Raw genomic sequence first — 19,058 nt, 5'->3', positions numbered from 1 at the left:
CTTACCATGCACCAACTGGCCCAACAAGCTACGCTTCTTCAAACGGCTTTCTTTTCCTGGTTGCATCAGGAGCATGCGTCGAGTACACCCGTTGTCAAATACATACAGCTCACAAGAGATGCTTTTTAAGCGCGCAATGGTGCTCTTGTAACACTCATGGAAGTACCTCTGCTCGGGAGGGATGAGCTCAAGAGTGCTGGTGGTGCAATGCAGAGTACTATGCATGAGCCAGAGGCAAACCCCGCGGAATGTACGTTTTTGGCATAGTATTCAGAAGTAAGGACTTTTCATACTGTGAGAGGATCGAATTGGCGTCAACTATAACCTGGCTATTTATTTAGCTGTGGTGGTGTACACGCATGATTCGCGCATAAAATAATCGAGTTTTTCACCGACAGACCGGGAAAAACATGAAAAAAAAGGCATATCGCGCCCTGCTTGCGAATTATATGGTGGCCGAAACAGGGCTTTCGTATCGTTACATCCTGTGCGCCCAGTTTCGCATAAGAACGAGTTCGCGCGCTTCCATCACGTAGATTTCTAGACTACTGCAGGAATGGGCCTTTTCTCGCCTCTTAACATCCTTCTCCCTCTCATTTCCCATCCCGATCCTGAAGCGTGCAGCACCCCGAAGCTTGAGTGCTTCATCATCGTCTCCAAGATCGAAACGCTAAGCTAGCGAATTTTAACTTCGCTTTGCTGAGGAAAGGAAAAGCGCAGTAGCTGTCTCACATATACCATTATACCTCAACCACTCCGAGAGGGAGGGGCTCACATACGGACTGTAAGAAGGCAGGGGCAGACACCCCATAATCGAGGATTCTCAATTATCGCTACCTGGATATGTTTATCAGGCACTGGGATAGCACAACAAACGATTGGTTTTGCATTTCGCCTCCATCGAAACACGGCCCCTGTAGCCGGGCTTTGATCAAGCGTTCCCGACCTCATTAGCCGAGCCCACAGCACGTCTATCTCCGTGGCCCACAGTAAACACCCAGCGAGCAACCACGACGCAACCAAAGCGTTATGATGCGGAGGGCTTCACGCCGCATTTCCCAGGCCCCTGCTCTCCTTTTCTTAGTGTCAGCGGCTCTCACGATGCAGTTCACGTTTCGTCAAGACCAATTTATTGCCCCCCAACCCTCCCTAAGGACCCTCTATCCCTCTTCCTTCTTTCAAACTCCCTTACCTCCATTCCCTAAAGGAGAAGCTGAGGCATTCATCCAAGTACGAAACAGTGTATCAATTTCTTTCCTGTTGAAGAAAAAAACAACTGAAAATTGGTTTTTGAGAAAAGTAAGTGGCACAGTAACTCGCATCTCGGTGGGCACCCAAACCGCACCGGAAGCGAAGGTATCCAGGAGGTGGTGAAACAAGAAAGGAATTAAGAGGAGCCGCAGTACAGGGCTCCAGAATAATTTCGACCTGGGGATCTTTAAAGTGCACTGACATCACAGAGCGCACAGACCTTCGGTGCATGGGAGCTCCCATGAATAGACGGGTCGGCGAGGCGGTTACGAGGCGAGGAAAGGCTCGGTAACTTGCTCCGTGGTGTCTATGAAGAGTGCTCGCGCCCTCCTATTGGTGTAAGCTGCCATTTAAGACAGGTATACCAAAGTGCTTGTGAACGACAGCTGTTTTTAGAATGCTCAGTCTTTGAGATAACTGCTCGAAGCCAGCAGGGATGGTTGCGTATTTTAACCTCACTAAGCAAGCAGCGGCTGTCTCCTTACTCGTGAACTTGAGCATAAGCATGAACAGCAGGATGATCATGACGATGCAGAGGCAGCAGTTGCAGCACAAGATGAAGCACACCCGTCGGTCCTCTTCCTTCTCTCTGCGTCGTAGAACAAGCGAAGCATTTAATTAGAAACAATTATTCTTCCACCTCGACCAAATAATCTGTAGCATGATAAAAAGTATATTCAAGTGTTTCCTTGGGATCGATCTAGAGATGCATACATATATGTTCGCCCTGAATTTACCTCTCGAAACATCAAACCTTTCGAAAGTTCGGAAGAAAGATGTTTTTTTTTATCTTCTCACACGTCCCATTTAATTTCATACTGACAGTTTTACCGGTTACGCAGTTATTTTCCATTAGGCACAAGCTTTGCCCTGGCCACTCTACACTGGCCGGGCGCTGGGCTCCCTCTAGAGTGGAATGCTCAGAAAACGAGTCCTTCAACTCTTCTGGAAGAGACCAAATACACTAGCCATGGCGCCCTTTGGTCATGCTCTCCTTAGGCCGCTACAGATGAAATCAGCATCATCATTTCTATGTAGATGCAGTTGCATGGTGTAGATGCAACAGTATACTGCAAAACTATGCACATCTGATGAGTCAAAATGAAGCGAGCCAGCAATCCGCAGACAGCTCTGGAAATGTTCTTGTGCACGCCTAAAATCTGCGGCCGCTTGGTTCGGGATTGCCGCGAGGCCATATTGGGAACGATTATAAGCAAACCTTTGCCTGACAACGTTCATTTCCAAGATTCATAAACAAAAATAGCTTTGCAAAGCATAACCGTCGCATATTTAAGTCCCCTACACCGATGTAAGTGATATTTTTTTTGCCAGGCTCAACTAAATCTGTTTCAAGGACTGCACCAAGAAAGATTATAAAATAAAGACCTACTTACTCGCTTTCAACGTCTCGTCTCGTGACGACCACGCTCTGAACACTTTGTTCTGTTGCAAAGAAAGAAAGAAAAAGGACACAGAGGAAAGGATTAATAAAGAAGACAGACGGAAGTTGAACGATGAATGATGAATGAAGTTGAATGATGAACGCTTTGCCCAGACGAAGACAAGTCCCCTTGTCGAAACGTTGGCTCTAGCAACCTGAGGTTTTCCCCTCCCTTGTTCATTTTGTGATCGCCCCTGCCAATGATGAACGCTTTACCCAGACGAAGACAAGTCCCCTTGTCGAAACGTTGGCTCAAGCAACCTGAGGTTTTCCCCTCCCTTGTTCATTTTGTGATCGCCAAGGACCATCTACCACACCCTCTCTCTACCATGGACGGAGGAAGGTAGAGGAAGGCGAAAAAAATTAGGAAAGAAAAAAATGAACGAAAGATTGAATTAACGAAAGAATGAATGAATGAATGAATGAATGAATGAATGAATGAATGAATGAATTCAGGAAGGAAGGAAGGAAGGAAGGAAGGAAGGAAGGAAGGAAGGAAGGAAGGAAGGAAGGAAGGAAGGAAGGAAGGAAGGAAGGAAGGAAGGAAGGAAGGAAGGAATTAGGATACCGACAAGGCAAGAAGAAAATCGCTAATACTAGACATTAGTTAAAAAATATCGACGCCGAGCTTATGAGTCGCGATTGTGTGTTTACAACAATACAAAATGTGGAGTCGTTTACAGCGGTCGAGGAAAGTGGTTCTACCCGTGGTGCGCTGACTGCAGTTAAAGAGTGCAACAGCGCGAAGGCGGAACGAGTGAAAAAAGTTCTTGTTACCTCTGAAGCAATGGCACACACCCACGGTGAGGGATTGGCCAGAGTTTGGTGCAGATCAAACAGGAGAAAAATTCATCCAGACTTATCTCAAATGGCTGATAAAACTGAGGAATCAGAGAAAGTGCATAACGAATTCTTTGAGATTAGGAGGTGGTTGAAATGAAAACTAGGAAACAAAGAGGTGAGGGTTAAAATAAATAATTTAGAAAGTCATATCAACAAATAACTAAGTTAACGTTACGCACAAGCACGAGATGATTAACGACCATTCAGTAATGGCCCTTAAGCGTAAGTATGCACACCGCATAGGGTGACACAGAACAGTGAGTAAAAAATCAGGAAAACCAGCATTTCAAACATTCATGTTCAGTTGCACGACACGACTGATTTGTCACTTCCTTGCCCGGCGCTATGATGTTAGTCGTTAACATCATTTTGTTAGCTTTTTGCTTTTTAGAGTGAAAATCTCTACTCCTCTCTTACTGAGCCTGAAGGTCAACTCGATCTTAGATTTGACCTCGAACGGGACGCGCGCCGCATGTGACTACGACGTCATGCCATGTGACTCGCCGACGCCACAGCAGCGCGCTTGGCAGTCACGTCCGCCGCTGCGCTGGCTGCTGCTCGGCCACTCCTCCTGTCCAGTTGTGGCATGTGATATGTCCCGTGATTCGCTCTTGCGCTTGGCGGTCATGCCGCTCTGGACACTCGCTCTTGCATTTGTGGAACGTGCTGCATCACCTGATTTCCTTTCACTGAAGTCTTGAAACACTAAAGATGAGGCAAAGGGAAACCGTGTTTAAGCAAGCTTAACAGAGCATTCGCTCTGTATATCCTGGCTCGGCTGAGTTGAGCCATTTTTTCTTTCTCGCCTTCATGACACCAGGACCGCCCGACAGTTCTCTAAAAAGCAGTAAATAGCGTTATATAAACACCCCATTGGACTTAGTGCCACTAAACTTTCCCGATTTCCGTTCACCAAGCCCTCTCCTAAACTCTTTCTTACGCTCTCATTGGATAAAGCCTTCGCGCCTGCACCTCACATATCATGTACGGCAGAGAGTAAGGAGCCACTTGCGGCATACGACGAAAAAAACTTGTGGCTTCAAAGAATATAATTTTTCTCAGCAGCGGCAATAATACCGCGCGCTTTGGCAGCCGTCATGATCAGCTCAGTGGTTATTTCGCGTTCGGTCAATCAGCGCGAAGCCGCGGTGGCCGCGTTTTAATGCAGGCAAAATGCGAAAGGCGTCCATTTGCTCCGCGGCACTAGAGTGCGAAGAGTCAGTCGCCAGGTGCGAGATCGTGCTGCCAATATGTCTGCGGCGGTTCACGATAGCTAGTAAGCAGTTTGAGTTGACTGCTTTTTTGCCCTGCGCTCGATCACCATGTTGACAACGTGGTCCTGAAGGAGGCGTTTTGGAGCGAGCGCTCCACTTCTGCGCGTTTCGCCAAGGTCATCGGGTGTTGCAGTTTGACCTTCATCAGGAGAAGCGCCGGAGGTGCAGTTGTGAAGCCAGACCACGTGATTCGCCGCAGCTGCAGTCGCCGCGCTGCTGCTCCGACCATATAGTTAATCTACTGCCTCTAGAGCGAAAGCTGCCATTGCAACGCTTACAAAAATGGTCTATAGAATGTCCGTAGATTCTTATAGACTATACTGCCCTCCTATAGATATTTGCTTTTGTCTGTTCATTGTCCATAGACCGTATATAGACAAAAGTCTACTAAAAGTGTATGGCCATAAATCTATGCATTGTCTATAGATCGCAGCGCTGCTGCTCCGACCATATAGTTAATATACTGCCTCTAGAGGGAAGCTGCCATTGCAACGCTTACAAAAATGGTCTATAGAATGTCCGTAGATTCTTATAGACTATATCCCTCCTATAGATATTTGCTTTTGTCTATTCATTGTCCATAGACCGTCTATCGACAAAAGTCTATTAAAAGTGTATGGCCATAAATCTATGCATTGTCTATAGACTGTCGATAGGGTTTGTATGCCTGTAGACTAGTCTGTACCACTTGTCTATAGAAAGGCTACAGAATATAGACAAGTCTTTGGATAGTCTATAGACTGTGCAGATAATTTTTTAGGGCGGCTTCACACAAAAAGTGGCCAAGATATAAACGCCGCCATGACCCAATGGTTTGTGTGTTTTGCCAGCTGTTTAGGCTCCCGCTAAATCTGGACTGCAACGGGAAAATTGTTGCGTTTGGAGCTTTTCTCATGGTATACAGCGTCGCATGCGTATTGTGCCTTCATATGGGTGCCTTTTTCTTCCCAATTATTATTTCAAGCCGAGTACCGCGATTGTGACGCGCTTGGATTGTATTTCGTCCGTCGAGCGGGATTATATATATCCTCTGTTGCCGATTGTAAATATACGCGTCGGAAATTTGGTTTCGCCCCAAGAGGACGAACCCAATACCCAAAGAAAATGGCGCCGATGGCCACAGCAACTGCTCTGCCTGGTTTCTTTTATATAGTCAGTTTTGTTGTAGTAAATGTCGAAGGTTTCATAAGCTGCCATGGGCCTCATACATTTTTTTTTACTTTTCTCCTTCGCCGAGGACGACGGTGCCGTGTATTTTCTGGCGCGAAACGAGCTCATAATAGGATTTTTCGTCCACAGCAACGCTCACATTCATCATGAAAAACTTAAACAGCAGATTGCCGGTATGCATGAGTAGCAGCTAGGCAGAGGCAGAAATGCACGGAGCAGTGTCGCCTTTACCTGCCGTACGTATTAGCGCTGCAAAACGTAATATGAAACGCATTTAAGCGACAACACCTATATATCCTTTGCAAGCAGGACGAATCTGTGCTCTGTCGAGCGGAACGAGGCAATGATGTTAAGAAAGCCGAATCCCGTGAAAAAGTAAACATCAGCCAGGTTGATTCACTTCGTGCCATCCGCCTTTAAAAAGAGGTACGAGTGCGGGAGACAGAGCGCGGCTGACTCTCCCTGAAACGCCTGAGGGGCCTTTCAGGCGTTTAATCAAATGTAGCCAAGTGCAATGGAGCTTTTACTACAACTAGGTTTAAAATAGTTAAACCACTGCCAATTCCTTCGGCTTCTCGCTCGCTGTTGCGGCCTCGCTTGTCGAGGAAGTACTCTCCACTTGCAATAATACACTTGTCAAATCTTTCGTTCTATTTTGCAAAAACATTGTTGAAATAAATCTTTTGTGCTGCTTGACAGCGGCTGCGTCGTGTCTTTCTTCGCCTCAGCAACATCAGCAATACGCTTTCCTTTCGTGTGTTTTTCAACAAGGAAACAAAAAAAAAGTTGCACTGGGCGAGGTCGGGTGAGTATGGGAGGTGAGGAACAGGGGTAATACCATTTTTGGTAAAGAACTGTCGCACGGACAGGGCTGTGGCAACAGGGGTTCACATGATAGAAAAAGCAGTCACCCGACTGCCACGAATCAGTCCGCTTCGACCGCACACTGTTGCGTAATCTTTTGAACACTTCCTAGTAGAAAGCCTGGTTAATTGTCTGACACTGCGGAACAAACTCGGAATGTACGACTTCTTTCACAACTAAAAAATAACACTTGTTTTGAGGCTCCATTTCGCCTGACGAGCTTTCCTGGGCCGAGGCGAGCAAGAAGTATTCCAGGGGCTTGATTGTTGCTTTGATTTGGGGTTTGATCAATGAAAACTTTAGTTACTCCCATAGCATCGTCCTTGTACCCAGTTCTTAACATTTCAATAGTTTCCGCTCCACCTTTTCCGAGCAAGAAAAACTATTTCATCGCCGCACGCTGTTCACGAAAATCAACCATCGCAAAAACAACTGACACAAAACAGTGATCACTCAATAGTCTGACTTTATTTAGCGACAGCAGTCTGCTTACCGACTCTGGGATGTTCGCTTTATGCGCCCTTGGCGGCAAAACGCGGTACTATAAAAGCTGTGCCCACCAAAAAACAGTTTGGATACTTTTCGGTACCCCCTCCTGCAGACAGCATTATCCAACAACCGGCGGTTAGCGCTTCGTGGCGCCGGCGCCTGTCTAAACCACGCTATCCATCATTCGTGTTAAGCGCGCGGATTGCTGTGCGTTAAGAAATCCCAGGTGAACCAAAATAGCCTGGAGCAATCCAGAGGTATGGGTGCCCACCGATAGAGATAAATAATGCGTCTTACCATTCCTTATCAATAATTGCGATCCCACGCAATATTCACACGACTCGGAACATACTGACTGAACTAGGCACGTTTATCTGCGATATGAGCCCCGAAAAGCCCAGAAGTGCCTGCCCCCGAGCACTGTAGAATCATTGGGCACAACACAGTATCCCCTGTACGACCATACGCCAGGTAAATCTTTCTTCACGGGGAGAAAACTCTTGATAAGGCCGCGCAATATCCAGCAATCAAAAAGCACACAACCCAAGAAAGGTTTGCTTTGGTTTATTGGGGTTTAACGTCCCAAAGCAACCCAGGCAATGCGGGAGGCCGTAGTCAAGGTCTAAGGAAATTTCGGCCACCTGGTGTTCTTTAACGTGCACTGACATCCCACAGTACACGGGCCTCTAGAATTTCGCCTTCATCGAAATTCAGCAGCCGCGGCCGGGATCGAACCCCCGTCCTTCGGGCCAGCAGCCGAGCAACAGCCCAAGAAAGAAATATGACAAAGGCCGTTGCCGTCATGTTTGACTCTTTAATACATGGAGGAATCCAATGCATACCCACGCAATAAAGAAGCATCGACAGTTCACGCAGCAAAATAAAAAGAGCTGAGCATGCATCTAGACATCTCGAAATTATTTTGCCATGTCAGGTGAGCACATGTTGACACTACACAAAAACAGCAAAAAAAAATGACATCACGTTCGCACACCGGAGGAACACACCCCCTTCGTCAAAAAACTAAAATTGCAACCGTTCCGAACTGCATAGTTCATAAAAGCCACCTACGATGGAAATGTGCTCGGGAATGTTTAAAAACCACAGCCAAAGTGGGCCTAAGTACCAAGATATCAAATGCGAAAAATAAGTGAAACGCGGTCCAGCACGGTGAAAGATGTCCGTCATTGCTGCACGGTATGAAAGATGGCAAGGCTGAAGATACAGCAACGATCACAACTCGCACAACAAGAACGCGCTAAAATCCGAACACCGGTGACAACCGAAATCCCTAACGCACCGAGCAAAGTGAATCCTTGCCTCCATGCCTAATAAGCGACGTCAAGTTGTGCCGAACGTCAAGCACATCGGTGACCCTGTTCAGTGCATATTATTGTAAATCTGCAGGATACGCACGCAGAAGGAATTAATCAGCTGCTTTCTGCCAATACGGCTACACTGTCAAAGCGTGTCATTCTTTAGTGCCGCGGCTTCTTCAGTCCGATGAACGTCGCCATAGTGCAATCAGGTGAGCACGGCGCATTCGTATGGAAGGCGCCTTCTTCCATCTCCAGCCTTTCACCCGCGCAGCTGAGTCGCCAACATCGAATCCAAGTCACACGGTGTTCATGCTGATCTTCATCCCAGTAGTGCGCATGTACCGTTTCTAGCAGGGGTAGCCGCCTGGACAGCTCGGAAATGGACTTCTGAGCGCAGCCATTTGGTTCGACGCTGGAAACGATACACAGGGTGCGCAGATTCAACAAGCCTGCGCAGCCGAGCTCGCTGCATATCGCCCTGAGGGCCACGCTGGGACTGAACAGAGTCAGGGACCGCAAGTGCTCACTCGAACTGAACCACGCAATGAACGATCGTCCATCGCAGCAAGTCATGCTCTTCTCTGGCCAGAACAGACGCAGGCGCACCAACCTGCACTCAGCCAAGAATCTGTAGCACCGGAGACCGTAGATTGAAAACAGTGTAAGCCTCTGGAGCCTTGTCCTACGATGCAAAGCGGAGACCGTGTCTCCGTTGATAGCAGTGAAGTTCAGAGAACACAAAAAGCATTCCGAACAAGCAGAGCTCGTCCAGTCTCCGCCGCGCACGTCAAGCTCTTCAAGCTTAGCACAAGAAGCAGCGATGAGTTGAAGAGACGCGTTCGTCTGCAGGCCGCACTGCCGAAGGGCGATAGCTCGCAGCAGCGGAAGGGCTTCTGATGGGAATATTTGGCACAAATCCGTTCCAGACTCGAAATGAACCAAGCTCAGGTTGAGCTCGGTGAGTTTGTAGCATGCGCAGAGAAAGATGCTCAAAGACGGAGAGCGCGCTGGGCTGACGTAATGGCTCCGACGATCACCGTCCATCCTTCCAGAGGCGGGAAGCAAGACGAAAGTCAGCGACTGGAGACGCCGCAACCACGGTCGGTCGGCGACTTCTGCCAACTGCGTTGGCGCGTCGGGGAAGCATGCGACGCAGAAGATAAGCTCTTCTTCTGGAATAGCGAGCTCTTCGGAAGCGATCACGTCCGCCAGGTGTACACACGTGCAAGAGACAACCGGGTGCATGCGATAGGTTACGTTCCCGAAAACGGCAGAGGTGACGCACAGGTCCGGCAGTGGCACTCGAAGTTCCTGCGCCATCGCGAGTAGCCATTCGCCATTTTCCGAGAAGTCCTGCGTAGTGCAGGCGAAGCTTTCCAGCATCCACTCGGGACCAACCAAGTTCCAGCAGGCGGCTATCGCGTCAGATCGGTCTGCGTGGAGCGCGTGGACGTGTAGATGTTCCAGGCTGTCGCAGCGTTTCCGGATTCTCTTCAGGAGATGACAGCTTGCAGAGTCGTCAGCGACTTCTACGTACATGTGGCGTAATTTCGCCACGACTTCATTCTCTGAGCTGCCGATATCGTCGAACCACTCCCCGTACGTTTGCTCATCAAAAAGCGACCATTCGAGCCGGATCAGCCACGGCATCGATGTGGTCAGGATGTCGAAAATTCGCCGAGGACTTACAATGCAGTTCACGCAGTACAGCTCTGCCAGGTGTACGCAGACAGATAATGCCTGGAATAACTTTTGAGGGAGAGCCATCAGGCAACCGGTGAGACGAAGAATCCTGAGAGAACGTACATCACATTGCTGCAGGTAGCGAAGCAGGGCAGACGCATCTGAGTGACGGCTCAACGTAGCAGTTCGGCTAAGTGTCGGCATGGCCCAAAGATCCCGTGGGACCACATCGCTCTCTTGCAGGGCTTGGAGTGACTCGACGTCGAGGTAAACCACAATGTTCAGCCACACATCGGTAGGCAGAAAGGCGTACTCCAACTCAGATGAAGACTCAGCCATCTTCCCTCAGATGCAGCACGTCAAACACAAATGTGACCAGGACAGCTGGCCGGAACTGGCACTGTGACGCCTCCGCCCGCAGCTTGCTTAGGAACGTGCACTGCGCATCGACTGCAGGGGCTTCTCAGAGCAAGTAGGGCAGCACACGTATTTAAAGGGGTGACAAGAGCGGCCAGCCTGAGCTGCTGATAATGCGTAGAAGGGAGTGGCCTTATAAACTGGCAATGATAATCTTTCAATCGCTATAAAGATCTTTAGCCCTACTTGCGAACGGATATGCTTGTGGCAGCCTCGATAAAGTAATCTAATGTCGCTTGTTGCCTAATGCGTGTAGAAATCTAAAAGTTAAGCTCCGTGACAGTACAGTTTCAAAAATAACGCCACAGGATCGCCAGCGTGCCACCGCTCAAAACGGCTCATGCTGCAGACCGTCGCTTTCTCTCTGCTTTGCACAGCTTCCTCGGTGAAGCATCAACACGTGTGCGCTTAAAGCCACATTTGTCGTCCAGTGAGCTAACATGCTTTACGGGAGGCATCCTGTGTACTAATTTCTTTCGATGCTAGCGGTTGGCAGTTACGGCTACAATGAGAGGCGAGTGGTTGTTGGCACCTCCCCAAAATGTGTCGAAGGCTTCCTTCAGTGTCTGAAGAACAGATTTTATACGCTAAGAAATTCGCTAGGCGTCTTTGTTCCTGCTTTACCTGCTTATCTTCTGTTAAGATAATTTGCGAGGCTGTCGTCTATCTTTGGCCAGAATTGGTACTAAAGGCATCACGCCGGTCAAAACAGTGGTAAGGTTTTACCGCTGTTAAACGATGTAGAGCCTCCAAGAGCACTCAAAGGCAACTGCATTAAAAGACACGGCACGAGCAGCGCGTGTTCATTGCCGCCGTGCGGTTGCTCACGTGATTCCGGCGCCGATGGCACCCGAGCGTCGGGAGCGGGGACGGTGGAGCACACCGGCGACGCAAGGCGATATTTCCTTGAGCAACAGTGGGTCTCTTCAATTTACCGCGCTCGAGCAGCCCACTGACCGCCCGAAAGTTCCCCTCTGACAGAAAAACGCACCATGGTTACATGGGCTGGCGGCCACCGCAACCAGCCAGCCAGCAATCACGGCGGCAAGCAAGTCGCGGATCACGGAGGGCAGATGCTCTCCGTAGCTTCGCGATCTGCTGTGTCTCGTTGCTACGCACGCCTAAGGCAGAAATCGGCTACCTGGTATCGAAAACGACGACCTGAAATTATTGAGGGCTGCCGCAGACTGCAGAACAAAGAGCTGATCGTGCTCGCACCCGTATACATCGGCGACGACAACGTGAGCGTGTGCATTCGGTGCACAGTTTGCTGCGTAAGCTTCAAGAACTCCTCAAGAGCATGCGATGAGCGATCGCAATCTAACGTATTTCAGTCGACACCACATAGGAAGGAAAAACTGACCGTGCGTTGTTTGTCAAACGACTCGCCGTGCTCTCGAAATTATCGCGCTTGTTTACTACGCAGTGAGGATGACTGGTATGACCGCAGACGATCGACCCTGCATGGTGTTTGACTCTGCTGTGGTCGTTGCGATTTTTACGCCTGTGAACTGCTTCCTGTAAGCTGTAATCAGAAAAGAATCGAGATACGTTCCGTTCAACTGTAGTGCGTCCGCCGCCGGCTTTTGCTGCGGGCAAGGAATGCACGCATAATCTCGACAAAAGCGCATAACAGCTTGTTGAACGTTCATCTATAACAAGAAGGTGTACTGTACGAATTTAGTTTCGTGTTGCATCTATAATGCTGAAGCTTTACCGCAGAGAACTTGCACCGCGTGCGCTTGCGTGGTCAATCAGAGCTGGGGGGTTCTTCTTTATCACTTTAATGAGTCAAACGTGAGGAGGTACATGCCTACGGTACTTCTCAGACACTTTACGAATATATGGCAGAAGGCCCGAGCATCAAGCTGTACAACAGTTGGCGACGACAGAATCGGCACTCGCCTCGATCGCATGCCGTAAGTGGCAACTGTGTCCACATATATGCAAGGGCGTCCGCAGAATTTTTTGCAGGGGGGGGCTCCATTGGTTCTTGGCGCCGGAGGGGGGGGGGGGGGTGTTCGTAGCAAAAAGGCGCTATTTGCGGAGTAAATTCATTTATTTATATATAAATAAAAAAGAAGGGAAATACACACATGAAAGAAAAATTACAAACAGCAAATTAAATCGTGGCTAGGAGAGATATATTGGAGTTTATCAACGAAGAAACAATTAAAATTACTAAAAAATGCAAAAAGATACTATCACTTCGTGGAGAAGAGCGCTCAGTCTTGCTGCATACGGGTTCTCGACTCAGCCGGATTGGTGACCAGCACACAGCACAATATGTTCACAAACACGCAACTACAGTCCCTCGTCAGTCTTCCTTGAACAGCAAGTGTAGGCGGCTCGGATTTTTCTGGGCGAATTGCGTAATTACACGGGTGATAAATTCATTTCCGTGCTTCATTACACGCTCTCGGTGCACACTCATCATACACATTGATTGGAAAAACGGTTGAACGCGTACGTTGAAAACAGAAGGTGACTATATATACAACGAAAACTTATTTACAAGATAAATGCACGCTCGCCGCTTCATACACCTCGGTCCATCTTGCTCGCGCATCCGCACAGTCGAGCAACCGCACACACACTGCTCGCCGCTCGTCGTTTTCTCGTCCGCTGTCGTGGTTGTTCTCATCTTCGTTGACAACCGGCCACTAAACACACCGAAGCACAAACACAGAGGCGCGCACACGTGCTAGGGAATATCCCGGAATGCGCACTTTGGGGGTGAAAGGAACGCCGCGCGACTTCCGAGGGGAAGGGACACTCGCCACTACGGTCGGAAAATTTGTTGTTGTGTTTTTATGGGGTTCAGAGCCCCAAAACGACTTAGGCTATGAGGGACGGAGTAGTACAGAGTTCCGGATAATGCCGACCACCTGGATCTCTTTACCATGCACTGACATCGCACAGTTCATAAGCGCTGTTGGGATTTGAGGCCCAGCCAGAGGTGACAGGCGAGCCAGGCAGGCGCCATCGGGCTTCGTTGACCAAAGGCGCTGGTTTTCGGAGAAGACGCAAGGAACGCTGGTGTGGGGGCGCCTCTGGAGACTGCGTCGCCGTGAACAAAAGCAGCTAATCCCCTTTGCTGAAGATTCTGAAAGCGGCGCTTCTACTCAACTGCGCTCTCCCGTGGATCGGAGGAGACACTGAGCGGCGGCGGCGCCAACACATCGCCCGCTTGCCCCTTGAGCAGCCCGACAAAGCGGGGGTGGACAGGGCTGATTTGTCCCTCCCTCCTAAAGAATTCATCGGTGGCCGGCGTACTAACGTATCCTGATTATAGCGAGCGACGAAGGCGAAAACAACATGCCCTGTGCACTGTCTGCCTCCGTGTCGCTATCTCTCTAGAGATCAAAGAAACAGACACCCATCTCAAGACGGCTCGAAATACATGCTCGCCGGCGCCGCTGCATGTCTGCAACAGGTCGCCCTTTTGTAGAGCTAACGATGGTGGTGGTGGTAGTGGTTTATTTAAAAAAAATTACCGACGATTACGTTACTTCCTAATGCGAAATTTGAGCGCAGCAAATAAGCTGTTTCACCTTTTCGATAGATTGATGCAAAGAAATCGAGCAACACATGTATGCGCTATCACAGAATTTTTTTTTTATTTTTCACACGTATTCCGTTAACAAAGACTCCACTAACAGTTCTTGACAGTCATGAAGGAAGCTTTGTGGTCGGAGAAATAGACTGATATATGTTCGACTTGGTACAGCAATGCTTGATTCTCAAAGACGAGATCTATACAAGTGCCTCGCGAGGTTGTCACAGCCGTGGGACGCGTTACGAGCGAGAGGAACGGGATGTTCTCCCGCATAAGTGTTAGGAAATTGCTGTTTGTCTTTATGTCAACATTAAAGTCCCCCACTACTAACATCGGTGTGGATCGATGGACGGTTAATGCGAGTTGCAGGAAGTGCACGACGTCTTTCGTGAGTGCGGTAGGGGCGAAGTAGGCAGCTACTACCAGCAAGCCGTTGGGCAACTTTGCGGCGCACAGTTCGCCACGCACAGTTCGCCAACTTCATGTGACGTGCCAAACATTTCGACTGGTATTGCAGAGAGACCTGTGCGCAAGTAGATAGCGACTCCCGCCGCTCTGTTGTGGTCTCTGCGAGCACCACAGCAGTATAGGAAATCTATGATTTCGAGAGGCTCTTCGGGATCCATCCAGGTTTCAGCAAAGCAAAGTACAGAGGAATGGCGCAGAATGTGATCGTGGTGTACGTCCTTGGCATGTGCGGCAAGGGAGCGTACGTTAAGAATGTGGTTGTGAATGATGAATCAAGTGCTGCCAGCGAATGACGCGTCCATTGGCTGTCTGCGTGTGTTACTGATGTGTGATTAACATGTTAAGCTTCGCCTGTAAGAGTGGAACGCGACAGCGTCTTGCAACGCTGCCAGGGAGTCCACAGAACGTCATCGCCAATTCGGCTGTACGCCTTGCTGGACGGTAAATTTATTTTTTGAGGAAAGGAAATGTATCTCTCTCGCATATCTGGGTGGACACCTGCACCTCGCCGTAAGGGAAAGGGGGAAAGATGGGAGTGAACGAAGACGCCGTATTAGCTAGACGCGCCTTTGTACATTCCAAACCATTCAGCTGGCATTACGGAGTGGCTAGCGTGCTCGTATCGCACTCCGGAGACCCTGGTTCGATTCCCCAACTCGACCAATTTCGTTCTCGGTTTTATTGATTTATGCGGTCTAACTAGAAAGGTTAATTAGGCTATTTCATATTTATATTATTGTATTTCTATCCATCGTGTTCTGTCATTAACCTGTCAATTGTTGGAACTGTCTAGGATGTTCGACACAACGTATATGAAACGAGCAACGTGTTACTGAGTGGGGAAGTGCGTGGTGGTGGAGGGAACGCGGCTTCGTACTTATCTGTTTTTTTTTCAGCAGCGTCTCCTTCCGCGGACGCTGTTGTCGCTGCGGCGCGCGTCTTTCTTTTCTTTTCTTCTGACCTCTTCATTCTCCTCTATATTAATTAGGCTAATTCGTTAATTAAGCAATTAACTAAACTCAGTCCAACTTAGTTGCAGCATCACTATACGATCCCTTTGATTGGTTGCATGGTTACTAGCCAAAGTACAATTGGCCCCATTTGAAATTCGCGCACTGTGACGTCACGAGCATTTCGACCAATTGAAAAGCGTGACATTGGGGGCGGAGCTGGTTACGAGGCCGACGCCGACGCCGACGACGACGCGAAACCCAGGAACGGACGCCAAAGAGCTGCGCTCTAAAAATAAAAAGTGAAGCAAAAGAGTGTTGCCGGCCGCGGCAATTGCTATCTAATATCTTAAGCACCCGAGCTGCAGCACGCGGAAACGAAAGGGAAAGGAAGAGGACAGTGAGGAGAAGTATAGAGGGGAGCGACAGCGAGAAAGGACAGGGGAGAGCTTTGTACACTATTTACAAAATACAAAAGTAATCAAGTTCGCGCCGCTCGCGCGCTAATGTCCAAGCATTGTCCGAAAATAAGTGCGCGCGAGCGGCCACTGCGCACAATCACTTACACAAGAAGTAAACTGTATGTACATAGCCGCGCGCACGTAGCGTCCTGTCTCGGATTAATCGCGCGCGCGGCACACTGCACTAGCGGCCGTGGTGGGGCGCCCGGCCGCGTATACCGTCCGAGGTAGCACCCACGGAGCGTTCGTGTCACGCGTGCACTACCTGGCGTAGAGCAAGCGGGGAGTCAAGTCCGCCTGCTCGATGAACGCACAGAGGCTCACCATTGTTCTGTCACGGGTGCGCGCACTGCCGCGCGGCCACAGGAGCGCTTCGAGACTGTCCGGGATGATTCCCAGCGCCCTGTATGCCGCGAGCATCTCGCGACGCGGCACTGCTTTTACCATTTTGGCTGAGCGCACCACCGCCCCTGGCGTGCGGCCATCACTCACGGTTCGAGTGAGTGATTTTCCAGGGGGGTGCAGCCGCCCCCCCTTGCCCCCCCCCTCCGGACGCCCATGCATATATGCCCGCAGAGATGCCTGGAGCAATGTGCTCGTCAGGGCTTTTAATAAAGGACATGTTTCAATCAGGCGTTTCTCAAAGCATCTCCGCCTTTGCACTGCGCCAAACACAATGAAGACCATGCGCTCTCGTATCGCGCTCAACCAAAACCTCGCAAAACGCGTTCAGCACATACATATATGCAAACGTCTTAGCGCGTACTCGGACCTGGAAGCTCCGGCGGCTCTCGTGAAAAGCCTCGAACACCATCGCAATATCAGCCAGGCGCACCGAATTAACAGCCGAAATATTTCTTGAATCAGAAGTATGCGATCGTAATACGAAGCGAGCATTTGTGCTTGCGAGGTGGTGAGACGACCGAAATATGATCGCACATACGAACGCAATACATATGAATAAAAGCGAGAACTACCGCAAAAGGTGTCACTGCAGGCGACACAGACGATGTGCACCGTGGCTTAGTCGAAACAAGCGCCTGCATCGCGCAAAAGATCGCATGAAGAATCGCGGTCCTTCTAGTCCATAGAAAAAAGGCCGCGCGAGCTTCCCTCTGCCCTCCTATTGCGCCGTCGTCTGCTAGTTGCGCTAGCGCTGGCAGCAAAACATCGTCCTGGCAAGACTGGCTGCCCGCTGGCAGCCCGAAACCGTCCAGCCAGAGAAAAACGAACGAGTTCTGGGGAGCCACCAAAAAGGCGTTGATGGCGCCGCGCTCTGGAAGCCCGCAGGCAGGCCGCGGGCAGCGGGCAGCCAGAGGCGGATAATCGAAGAGGCCCAGTGCGGGCGGAGGTGCATCTTTCCATACGTTCCCTCTCTCGGTCAGCCCGCACTGGGCCTTTCGATTATCCGCCTCTGGAAGCCCGCAGGCAGCCAGCGGGCCGCGGGCAGCCAGAGGCGGATAATCGAAGAGGCCCAGTGCGGGCGGAGGTGCAAATTTCCATACGTTCCCTCTCTCGGTCAGCCCGCACTGGGCCTTTCGATTATCCGCCTCTGGAAGCCCGCAGGCAGCCAGCGGGCAGCGGGCAACCAGAGGCGGATAATCGAAGAGGCCCAGTGCGGGCGGAGGTGCAGCTTTCCATACGTTCCCTCTCTCGGTCAGCCCGCACTGGGCCTTTCGATTATCCGCCTCTGGAAGCCCGCAGGCAGCCTGCGGGCCGCGGGCAGCCAGAGGCGGATAATCGATGAGGCCCAGTGCGGGCTGACCGATAGAGGAAACGTATGGAAAGAGGCAGTTCCGCGAGCGGTCTACGAGCCTCCCCCGCACTCGCCAACCTTACTGTAGCGGCGTTGCTAGAGCCGCAATACAGGTAACGAGGGCTCCCGCCGCAGTCGCGCTAACAACGCGTATTAAGGGAGGGGGGGGGGGGGGAGACTCCTTTAACAATAATTTTTAACGAGCCCTGCACGCTTTAAACCAGAGACAGAGCGTCAGAACACAGACAAGCTGGACTCGTCGTGAGCCCGAAGGGACAGCCGGCTGTTGACGAGCCTGGTTCGTCTAACCCCGCTCAGGCCTTAATCCACCACCCTCAAATGCGACAGTTGTGCTATGGCAGTGGTGCTCTGCTAGCAAGCACGAGTTCAGAGGTTCGGTCCTGGCAGCAAAACTGCATTTCAAGGGCGGTGCAATTCATGGCGAAAAACGTAGAAGAAACTCATATAACTGAAACTGATTTGAACCATTCGCATCAGTCCAGTCGCGTGTGCGTCGGACTGACAATGTTATTCTGCCAATAAAAAGTTAACCTAGTAATCAGTGAGAATACTACACTATATCACACCAGACAGTAGCCCGCTGCAATATCACTTTCAAGCTGTTTGGAGGAAGGCATAACCAATTGCTCTCTTTTGAGTCCTTCCCTTGAGACCTCTCCTGGCGTACGTCGACGGCATTGTGGTGGACACACAGGTGAGCAAAATAGGCTGCTGCCAGTATTGTGTAGCAATTGCAACGCGCAGTGAGGAGGCTCTGATCGAGTGAAAAGCCGGCGGGGAAATGCATAACACGTGCGAAGCAGGTGAAGGTATCAAAATCGCAAATTTTGCCTCCAAGGACACGCCCATTGACGACCTATTTTTTGTAGCATCGTGTCTACAACGTGTTCAGCCTAGAAATGCGAATAATGAATTTTCGAAGGATTTAAGCATAGCCTGCTTTTCTGTAGGCGTCGCTACACGATGGCTTCTCCGTCGTTATAATAGAAAATTCCATTAAAAACAGCAATATGTACCGAGCTCTTAACGCGTCATTGCAGTACGGACGTTATTAATCTTTCTTTGAACCCCATAGGGCATAAAAATGGCGGA

The 19,058-nt window shown here is 49.9% G+C and overlaps 2 protein-coding genes across 2 annotated transcripts in view; one reads left to right on the top strand and one right to left on the bottom strand.

Annotated features, from left to right (window-relative positions):
- The window catches only part of LOC149347487 (uncharacterized), a 226,490-nt gene that overhangs the window by 47,950 nt on the left and 159,482 nt on the right, over window positions 1–19,058 (top strand). The window lies entirely within an intron of this gene.
- The window catches only part of LOC149347488 (uncharacterized), a 58,216-nt gene that overhangs the window by 35,229 nt on the left and 3,929 nt on the right, over window positions 1–19,058 (bottom strand). Inside the window, exons 3-4 of the mRNA XM_089586031.1 lie at window positions 17,423–17,949; window positions 1,737–1,840 (exon numbers count right to left, since the gene is read on the bottom strand). Coding sequence (XP_089442157.1) covers window positions 1,737–1,840; window positions 17,423–17,949 — 631 coding nt within the window. The remainder of the gene's footprint in view (window positions 1–1,736; window positions 1,841–17,422; window positions 17,950–19,058) is intronic.

This window comes from Amblyomma mixtum, chromosome 4 (assembly GCF_055824585.1).
Source record: "Amblyomma mixtum isolate Tamu chromosome 4, ASM5582458v1, whole genome shotgun sequence".
Lineage (NCBI taxonomy): Eukaryota > Metazoa > Arthropoda > Arachnida > Ixodida > Ixodidae > Amblyomma > Amblyomma mixtum.
Note: the sequence above shows the minus strand (reverse complement) of the source record. Positions and strands in the feature narration are given on the sequence as shown.